The sequence below is a fragment of the Trachymyrmex septentrionalis genome, unplaced genomic scaffold (assembly GCF_001594115.1).
Source record: "Trachymyrmex septentrionalis isolate Tsep2-gDNA-1 unplaced genomic scaffold, Tsep1.0 scaffold91, whole genome shotgun sequence".
NCBI classification, from domain to species: Eukaryota; Metazoa; Arthropoda; class Insecta; order Hymenoptera; family Formicidae; genus Trachymyrmex; species Trachymyrmex septentrionalis.
Genome location: NW_017306102.1, coordinates 350,444 through 361,829, shown reverse-complemented (window position 1 = coordinate 361,829; position 11,386 = coordinate 350,444). Strand labels below are relative to the sequence as shown.

The 11,386-nt window shown below is 33.8% G+C and overlaps 1 protein-coding gene across 5 annotated transcripts in view; it reads right to left on the bottom strand.

The window, feature by feature from the left end:
• Positions 1-11,386, bottom strand: part of LOC108756048 (zinc finger protein 569-like) — a 78,612-nt gene that overhangs the window by 52,798 nt on the left and 14,428 nt on the right. The window contains exon 14 of one of the 5 annotated variants that reach the window (XM_018499607.1): positions 9,107-9,285. The exons of the other annotated variants lie outside the window; for them this stretch is intronic. Coding sequence (XP_018355109.1) covers positions 9,163-9,285 — 123 coding nt within the window. The 3' untranslated portion in view covers positions 9,107-9,162. Of the gene's footprint in view, positions 1-9,106; positions 9,286-11,386 lie in introns of those variants that run through there. 5 annotated transcript variants of the gene reach the window in all.

Genomic DNA, 11,386 nt, shown 5'->3' with positions numbered 1-11,386 from the left:
GTATGTATATGTACACACGTGTAATAAATCGCTTTGTTATTTGAAACTATTTTCTGCTGGGTGCTGCTCTATTGGAGCTTGTTTTTCAGGACAACTGTCGAGTGTCTCCTCTGCTTGACTCTCTGCTTTATATAAGTTTGGTGACTCTTACATTTATAAGGTTCTGGAGTTGAATTTCTATTTTTCCACTTTTCTGAGAATTATTGAGGAAGTTTATGGAAGCTGCCTGGATTGCGCATGCGTTGCACGAAATTGTGAATATTACTGTAGAAGGCTGAATAAACGTCGATTCCTGTATTATCGATGGACGGGCAGCGACAAGAGTGATACTATGATATCAAAGCATGGGCTTATAAAACGATCAAATACATCTAACATTTTAGCTCACAGATCCATTTTATAATCTATTAATATTTCCAGGGTATATGCGCTTAGGGTTACTGTTGATAGGCATTGTGAAACTGCAAGTAGAATAATTTTAATGAGCAAAGAAACTGCAGAGAGAAGGGATAGGGGAAAGGGACCAGGTCGATGCTGCGTTACATACTTGTAGAGATGCCTTTTTGGAGGTATCTACTATTCTCGTGAATCTATTGGATGAGATTCAGTGGACTAAATGCGGATACAATTAAGATCTTTCAAAAGGCCTTAACTGACTATGAAAAAGTGGATTTATCTAAAAATCATATTCGTGAGGGCATTAACGCGGGCTCGTATGCATCGGTGATAAAATCTCTTCCAAGATGTGTGTCTCGAGGGCCAACGTTGGAAATCCCAAGATTTACAAGCTTTTTTATAGTGCCTAAAGACAAATATACCGACAGATTTACATCATCACAGGATACTAAAAGGACTGTACTTGACGTTCTCAAACCGGCGCGATGTGCGCTTAAAGTCAATGAGATCGCGTATACTTCGAACAAAAGAATAAGAATTGAGGCAAATAAGCCTGATCTTATAAAATTAAAGTCTTGTTCAGAGCTTGCTGAGATTGGGCTTAAGGTGTTAGAGAACATCATGAATCCAAGAATCATTATTCATGGAATGCCTGCCGACCAAAAAAATACAAATTAAATTATTGCCCAAAATCTGGAAGGGGTTGCTGATCACGATTTGAAGGTGACATAGTACAAATATATGCCGAAAGAAAATAAAAAGTACAGTTGCGTTCTGGAAGTGTCACCGACAGTTCGTAGGATTCTGCTTAAGAATGGCCGTATATATCTGCAATATGCTGCATGTACATTTGCCGACCATGTACGTATATTGCAATGCTATAGATGTCTGGCTTTTGGTCATATCGCAAAGGACTGTAAGACTGTGCCAGTGTGTAGCCACGAAATGAAAGTCTGTAAAGGAAAATGGATCCGCCAAGATGCGGAAACTGTGTACATATCAAAAGTTCTTCTTGTAACTTAACGCACTCTGCAACGGATGCCAGTAGATGTCCAATTTTGGACAGCAGAATAAAAGATAAAATAGCTTATATTAACTATGGTTAATATGACTGAGATCTGAGATGTCGGATACTATGATAGGTCTACCTGGATTTTCATTGCTCAGATGGGACCGAGTGGCATGGCGACGAAGTTGCCTTTTATTTTCGCAATTACTTTGGGGCGTCTCTTCTTACTTGCTCTGAGGCTGGCTGCAGAGGGAGGCCTGAGTTTCTATTGCAAAGATTCGATGTGAACCCTCGTCTAAACCTTCTGCTAGATGTAGTGTATAGACCTTCTAATACGGGATATATACAGGGGAATTTCAAAATTTATTCCTGAATCTCCAAACAAATTATAGGCACGCCATTATCCTCGGTGATTTTAATGCCAATATGCTTATACGTATGATAGCATTCAGTTAAAAAACTTTATTGACTCTGCAAATTTTTATCGTATACCATACCAGGCAACGTAATTTGAGAAATTCTAGTACCTTGCTTGACCTCTGTATTATTGACGACAGTATAAAGTTGGTGAGCTTGGCTAGCCAGCATGATATGGCTTTTCTTTCAGCTCATGACCTGATATCCATCAGATATAAAATTAAGATACAACGACGGTCAGATCGTTTGGTTATGTGTCGGAACTTCAAATATTTTAATGAAGAGATCTTTCTTTCAGAAGTGCAGAGTCTTGATTGGTCGTCATTGTTTCAGGCTTCGTCCATTAAGCGAAAGATAGATATTTTAAACTCGAGACTGTTTGCCTGTTACAACAAGCATGCATTACTGCAAAGAATTCAATACAAAAATGTACCCTATAGATCACTCCTGACAGGATTTAGGATTGCTATATGAGAGCGAGATCTTGCCAGAAGAGTGTAGCGCAGAAAGGATGACATTGAAAGTTATCGAAGTTTCAAGCTGCTCCGAAATAGAGAGTGCAGGTAAGAAAAGCTAAAAGTGATTATTACATGTTGGCTTTTAACATTTCCAAAACCTCTCGAAAAATCTGAAGCAAGATGAGACAACTGGATCTAATTAAGGCCAAAAGTAGCGGTTCTCAGCTTTTGCACAAAGTGGATGAACTTAATGAGTTTTTTGCTCATACAGGTCATAGCGCCAATAGAATCGATCTAATAATGGAAATAGAATTTGACGACCAAAAATTTTACTGGAATTATGCTATACTTATGGACATTTGTAGAGTTTGGTTCGGTTAGATCTGATGCGGTTGAATGATGGAGTCTCACGTTGTTGAAACTCATTCAGTATAACACGCCATATGGGTAATTCTTTTACAAATCGAACACCTGTCTGATCGACACCTCTTCGATTTGACTGAAACTTTTTTTACGGATTCTATGTCGAAAAAAAAGAGATACGTGTCCGAGGAATTTTTTTTTATTTGCATATTTTCGATAATACAAGTGATCGAACATTTGAGAATGGCAAGTTTTTTGGCTTGGAGACTCATTTTCATAAATCCATAGGTCCGAATCTTTAAGAGCTACAAAATTTTCACCAATTGCACTTTTGTAGCTGAAGGACTGAACTGTAAGAAAAAAATTTTTTTTACAAAAAATACTAACAAATTTATATTGTTATTAACAATTTAATTGTTTAAATCGATTTTTAACAAACGCCCCCAAAACGAATCAAGTTTTTAGTATTTTTATCGCATTCTCCGTCAAATTTTACGTCAAAAACATGTTTTCAAAATATGGTACCTTTTCAATTATTATTGTTAAAATATTAATTTATATAGCGCGTAACGGCCAAAAAAACGGTTTTTTGCTAATAAAACGAAATCTGTAACTCGTATCAAAAAAAGTTAAATGTAAAAGTTGTAGATAATTGACAGATCTACAACTTTTCTCGAAAATTTTTTTTGACATAACCTCAAAATTTTAAATTAAATTGCAAAAAATGTTAAAAATCAGCTTTGTAACAATTATTTCTTGACAATTTGCATAAAAAAAAGTTTATGGGTAATTAATTTCGAATCGAATCTCCTGACATGTTAGAAAACCAATCTTGATTGAAAAAAAATTATTATGAAGCGTTGAAAAAAAAATCCATCCAGTGCGTAACTTTGACATGTGGGATTTATTTTATATTTTGAAATTATGTATTTTTTGGAACTTCGTTTCTTAGCATTCATAATTATTTCTCCAATGGTTTTTTGGTTTAATATTGGTTTTTTAATTTTTGCATATTTTTAAAATTTCGCGGGGAAGTCCGCCTAAAGTGAGATCCGTAATCCATAGTGATCTATTATTATTTATCAAAGTCTTTCATGGCAGTGGTGGCTAATACAACCAACAGGGCGATATTACATGACGCACTGGATAGATTTTTTTTTCAAAGCTTGATAATAATTTTTTTTCAATCAAGATTGGTTTTCTAACATGTCAGGAGATTCGATTCGAAATTAATTACCCATAAACTTTTTTTTATGCAAATTGTCAAGAAATAATTGTTACAAAGCTGATTTTTAACATTTTTTGCAATTTAATTTAAAATTTTGAGGTTATGTCAAAAAAAATTTTCGAGAAAAGTTGTAGATCTGTCAATTATCTACAACTTTTACATTTAACTTTTTTTGATACGAGTTACAGATTTCGTTTTATTAGCAAAAAACCGTTTTTTTGGCCGTTACGCGCTATATAAATTAATATTTTAACAATAATAATTGAAAAGGTACCATATTTTGAAAACATGTTTTTGACGTAAAATTTGACGGAGAATGCGATAAAAATACTAAAAACTTGATTCGTTTTGGGGGCGTTTGTTAAAAATCGATTTAAACAATTAAATTGTTAATAACAATATAAATTTGTTAGTATTTTTTGTAAAAAAAATTTTTTTCTTACAGTTCAGTCCTTCAGCTACAAAAGTGCAATTGGTGAAAATTTTGTAGCTCTTAAAGATTCGGACCTATGGATTTATGAAAAAATGAGTCTCCAAGCCAAAAAACTTGCCATTCTCAAATGTTCGATCACTTGTATTATCGAAAATATGCAAATAAAAAAAAATTCCTCGGACACGTATCTCTTTTTTTTTCGACATAGAATCCGTAAAAAAAGTTTCAGTCAAATCGAAGAGGTGCCGATTAATTTTCATCAAAATCCGTTCGGTTTGTAAAAGAATTACCCAAAAGTAGTACGCGCGTCTTAGGCCTCTCGGCCGCGCTTATTGCTTTACCCCTACTTATTCACAATACTTACCGCGCGGCAGGCCGATTGCTCAACTTCACATGCAAATTTCTCTTAAACGAGAACTATGCACCCAAACCCTTTTACACTTTTTACACTCTCGATCCCGCCTTTCGAATGGTATAGGTTACATTCCAATTCGTATTTCGCAGTTCGTGTCATGTCCTTGTTAGAGTTCAGATAGGAACACGTCTGTATAAGGACACAGGGTTGTTCTAAATCACCTTGTATATCGGCAAACAGTATTGCCGCAATATCTTCAATGATTGCAATATTGCATTGTAATATTACAGCATTGCAGTTTATCATATTGCAATATTATATATATTGCAATAATGTTAAAGTATTATAATTCATTTTATCACAGCGCCATGTTTCTAAGATATGAATAATATTATTTTAATTTATTAATAAATAAATATTAAACATTAAATATAAAAAAATTAAGAATACAGATTTTGAACGTAACTCACAATGGATATAAATAATTATTATATATATTATATTATGTTTTATATCTTATTTGTATCCATTGTATTTATATTTAATCTTTATTTCTAATTTTTTATTTCTCCAATATTTAATATTTTTTTCCTGTTCTTAATTTTTTTTTATTATGCGAAGAGGCCAAATAATATCACGGAAGTAAACAGGATGAGTTTGATAAAAAGTTCACGTTTTTCTCGAAAAGACAGATTAGAAATAAAGGGAAAACACCTATTATTAAAATTGTAGGATAAGTAGGGAGACATACTTTGATGATTTGAGTAATCCTAAATGTCCTTGATTTTTATATTATCAGTAAAAAAAATTTTTTTTTTAATGGAAAGTAGTATTTTTTCTCGTTCTATCGATAGTGTTCAATGAGCTGAATAGTTTTGCATTTATATCTTTTCAAAAATTCAACTATTGTTGGAATATAAATCAAAATAAGTCAGACTGTTCAAAATATTCACCATGCTGATTAAGACATGCCTGTCTTCTTGAAAAGCTTCTAACTTTTTGTGGAAAAGGATAATACAAGACCACCTCTACCGTTTGTTTGGAAACATTGAGCTCTTGCCTTATTCGAAAATTACCATGTTCTAATACTCAAATTTGAGTTGGAATTGACAAGTACAGATCACGCTGCGAGTAATGTTTCTCAAAAATGTTGTATTCTAATGAAGAAGTTTTCGATATGTCAATGATTTATGATGAGTGTAGACGAACTGCTACGCAAGAGGCTGATTTGTACGCACGCTTTCCAAACCGTCAATTTGTAAGGAGTTTTTACACGTTCGGTGAATCAAGTGCGTATTACTGGAAATGTTAAAATTCAGCTAAGACAACAAAAACAAAATGTTGTTACAAATGAAAATGTGTCTATTGACGTATTGGCTACAATTATTGCAAATCTACATGTTTCTACAAAAGATATTGCTCGCGATAGAAATATTAGCCAATCTTTAGTGTTACGCATAATCAGGAAAAATAAGTACCATCCGTATCGTATATCGATACTCCAAGAACTCTCGCAGAATGATTTTAATATGAGGATCCAGTTCTATACATGAGCTCAAAATAAATTACAAGAAAATCCTAACTTTTTTCGATTTGTATTGTGGTCAGATGAAGCAACATTTAAGAGTGTTCTGTGCATTAATAGATACAATTTGCATTATTGGAGCGAAATCAACATTGGACGAGAACTGTGAATCGTCAACACCGAGGGAGTATTAATGTTTGGGCAGGAATTGACGTTCGGTTAATTGGACCATTCTTTTTTCAAGAATTTTTAAAAACCGAGAAGTTTGTTCGTTCCCTTAGAAATAATTTTTCAAATTTAGTGAAAGATATTCCATTTAGAGATAAGGGCTTGAATGTAGCTTCAGTTAGATGATGCACCATTCCACGGTATAAATACGAGATGAGAGTTCAACAGAATGTTCCTAAACAAATGGATTGATAGAGATGGTCCTGTGTTATTCTCTGACATCACCTTGTTTAATATAATTTGGCAAAACAATCTTGTCAATCTCAGAGATTTATCGTAAGCTCTAATACGAATCTGGAATGACATTCCGCAGGAAGAAATTAAAGCCTGCATTAATATGGAATCGACTGCAGTAATCGAGCAACGCGAAGGTAACACACATTATTGAAATTTACACACACGAAAAAATACGATGTGCAAAATCCATTCAGCAATCGCGCCATGGTGCATATTCGGTAATGCAGGTAATGTCGATAGTATATGTCAAAAATGCAAGGGCTACTTTAAAGTGGTGTAACTTTGCGAAAAACAAATCGTAGCAACTCATTTTTTTTTATTAAAGGAGAAAGTTCGAACTTTATGCTGCTGCAAACGACATTCCCCAAAAAAATTTTACAAAGTCCGTGCATTTCGTCAAATTTTGTAATTTTCAATATCTCTCTCAAGACACTTTCATATTTGTAATAGTGATAGGGATGCATTAAACTTAAAATCTGGCCATAGCATCTTAAAGTAAAAATTTCAAGCTTTAATTTAAAAAAAAACATTATTCTATAATAATTTTAAGACAAGACGAACTTAAACTGATGAACTAATCAGGATACTGCTTTAGATCTTACGTACTCTAACGGAAATAGAAATAGCAATAAATTTATCCATCAAGCGAGTATCAACCGATTGAAATTCATCTTATTGCGAGGTTATGGATAAGTTTATTGTTATTTCCATTTAGATTACGTAGACCTAAAGCAATATCCTGATTGACTCATCAGCTTAAGTTTACGTCTTATGGTCACTGTTGCGGAATTTTGTGTGCAGCAGCCTTAACTTTCGTGTCTTGCGTTTTGCGTCCTATGTATTACGGTCTGCGACATATTACAATCTGAAATACATTTCACATGCGACCTGCGACCTACGTTCTATGTCTTATGTAGATCAGCTTTTATGTAGAACAGGTGTGCGGACACTGCGAGCGTTGGAAACGATAAGAGGAATGCACCCACATCGCATTAAAATTTTGGTCTCTTGTTGTTGATGTCTCTCACGGAAAAATTTTAAAATCTTAATCAGAGTATACGTGGCTATTTGTAACGATACTTGAAAACTACTGCAATTTAGACATATAATCGATTCTCACTAATTAATGATGAATCCCTTATCAATTTCATTTTATTGTTTGACGAAAGTTTTGAGATTTATCAGTTTGAAGATATTTAACAAGACCATCCATACAAAGTAAATGAAATATGAAGATTAATCTATCTGTTTGCTTTATTAACGATAGTTTATATCAATTGGCGGCTGTATCGGCGGTATGTATTATTAAATTCTTGTTGTACACGATTTAGATTCTCTACGGATTTTGAAAAAGATTCTGTGAAGTCGAAACGTTAATCACATTGTATCTGTGAGAAAATATACAATTTTAAGCATTTTTACATCCTTATAATTTTACTCGTAACTATTGTTGTTTTAAATATTTTTATACAATATCACACGCTGTGTGGGAGCTCTTATATCAGTGTATCTTCTTGTTAAATTAATGACTTCTGCCTCCAGATAAATATGGAGGTTAATATGGTCAGAACACGAATGCCGTATATATATAGTATGGAAGAGTAAAAATATAAATCAAAATCAAAATGGGCACACAAAACACAATCAGCAAAGTCGACAGGTATTCCTGTATGTATGTGTGATTTCCGATCTGCAGGAGTTTGTTTCCTTAGGTGTGATCGAGTTGCCACTATGAATGCTTCGAGACATTTGTAACCAATCGGAAGAAAGAATTTTACTAACTAATCAATCAAAAAATACTTCGGAGCATTCGTAGCGGCAATTAGACCGTACCCCTTATGTATTGAGCGGAATTTATAAATACGCAATTAATGCGAGCCAATGATAACTGCTATTCCAGTAGTTCTAATAATAAAAATGATCAAAAGAAGACTTTTGCGATTGGTCAGCACTAATTACGAATTCCATAAATTCCACTCAATAGGACATAGAAAAATATACTTTAGCGGAGCAGAATTGACGGAATGAAACCATTACCAATCACGAACATTTCGTAGTTCCGTATCCTATAGAGTATACCTTAAGAGCGGAGGCACATGGGGCTGCGAAACTGCGCAATGCAAAACGACAGAATGACATCACAAACATTTAACCCAATCTCAGGCGTTCCACATGTAAGAATTAGATGTCACATGGAGCAAAACTTGCGGAAATATGCAATAAGGAATGACAAGAAAATCATACTTTGTATGGTCTTAAGAATATATAATAATGGAAATATCTATGAATAGTTGTAATTAAAACTTATGTTATTAAAAAATATTCAAATTACATTATCTGCACTAACACTAATTATATGGATTTGAAAATGGACTTATAAAGAAATCCTGAAATTAGTTGTTACCTTTTCCGCACGAAGAATTTTTTTCCATGTGATGTAAAGAAACGAATGTCTGCGGAATGGAAAGAGCACGTTTTTCTTCATTTGCGGAACAGCTTCATTTTTGAACATTTTATAGAACAATGGATTGTTGGCTATCACACGGAACAGAAAAACTACAAATGGCGTTAGCGAAATTATATTTTGATTGTCCGAACGAAGCCATACGCACGCACTTGTAAAGCTTCGCTTGAACCTGCAGAAAACGTAAAGGCTCATCGACAAGGCGTAAAGGTACACAAGTTCAAGCGTAGACATAAAAAATCTGCGTCATACTCTTCTGTACGGGAACGTCCGAAACAAGCGCATGGACGCGTATAAATATTTAAATGTTGAAATCATAATATGAATAAATGGTAAAAAATAAACTGCTGTGACTTTTTACATTTGCTAGCAGTGTCAGCTGTTACGTAAACATAAATTTAATAGCTAATATGGAACCTAATGAGAAAATATATACATATATCTCAAGTCTTTCTGATATGTTACTCCCCATTGATTCATTGTTACCTTCGTCATTATCATTAGGAGACACGATATTGCCTTGATAATTTTCCTCATCCATGTTCTTGATGACTCAAACCATAAATAACCGCGACAAAACCAACGAGAACAGTCTACGTCCATAACATATCCTTATAAAAATTTAATACTAATATTGGCCAATTAATTACTTATTTTCAGCATTAAAAATATTGTTGGTAATATTTTGAATACTCAAAATATGTGATTAATTAATTTAATACTAATATTAAATTTCTATAAGGGTAAGCGCAGACATCAGAAATAAAATTAATTTCTGTTGTACCTGTGCCACATCGCTACGACCAGTAACATTCTCTTGCGCCTGCACCCTTACGTTATGTTAAGCCTCGTGTAGATAAGCCTTAATGCACGCAGAACGATAACCGCGGAACGGCCAAGATTGGTTAACTGTTCGTGTCAATTTTCTGTTCTGCATTGCACAGTTCCGCAATCCCATGAGCTTCCGCCCTAAGATTTATTCTTAAGTACTAGTTTCAAAAAGGCATTATATCTGTTCGCGTTGCTTGCATTTTTTGTACTAAACATCTTCGCTTTCTCTCTTTTTAATGTCCAAATATACATATATCTATCTCATTTTAAGTCAAAAATTTTTGAAGATTTCAAGCAACCCAAACAGATTTAAATAAATAAAGATTCGGGCGTTCAAAAGACAAAAAGCGAAGATGCTGAATGCAAAAAGTGCAAGTAACACAAACAGAATTATTGTTTTATTCTTTTAGATCATTCAATCAACATTTTAGATCTGGAAGAATACATCAATAGCAGCGAGCGCTTACTCAACTATTGAATCCGCTGAACACAGCCACTATTCGCGTTATGGATGTAAATGCTATCAACGCTGTTCGTGAAGCCAATAGCACGATAACGTTAGCAAACTCCATGAAAGACTAGCGTAGCGTTGGTAGCATTTAACCAAAGAGATTTCGACGAGATTAAATTAATGTAGGGGATTCTGTTTTCAACCACCGATCAAACTTTTCTCTGTAATTTAAATTTTTAGAGTTTTGTAAAGTATACGTAACATAAATTTTTAATTTTCTCATAGTGAATAACAAAACGCAATCTCAATTGCAATCTCTATAATGGCTTGCCATTAGGCCGGAGTGAACAACGAAAATTAGATTAAAATTAATAGTTACACTGAGTAAATTAATTAGATAAAAGAAAGAATCCTTGAGCATCCGTTGTCAATTTGAGAAGAAGCGTATCTAGGTCTAATAAGGACCTTAAGCATTTGCAGCAGAATACCCTGCCGCGCTATACCGCAATAATAATTTTTTTCCTTACATGGGAATTAAAAATCACCAGTAACAAGATACCTCCGACTTTCACATTTGTAATATGAAATCAAATACATAAGTTGAACTCTGCAGAAACTTTGAAAAGTTAAAGATAATCTTTACACAAGCAAGAATTACATTTATTTCAGTCTAATGGCAAGCTATCAATTGCAGAGATTGAAATTGAGATTGCGTTTACTATGATCAAATTTAAAATTCACACGTTACGTATGTACGTTTACTCTACGAAATTCTAAAGAGAGAAAAGTTTGGTGCCACTTAAAAACAGAATCCCTTCAAACATTAATCTAATCTTGATGAATGTTAAACGCTATGCTAGGATCGTTCACGGATCTTGCAAACGCTAACGCTATTAATACACTATCTCGGAAGGAATAGCGTTGATAGAGCGCAGTTGTGACGTTACCATTAACGTCATAATCGTATTTATTAGCGCTATCTGCAACCAAA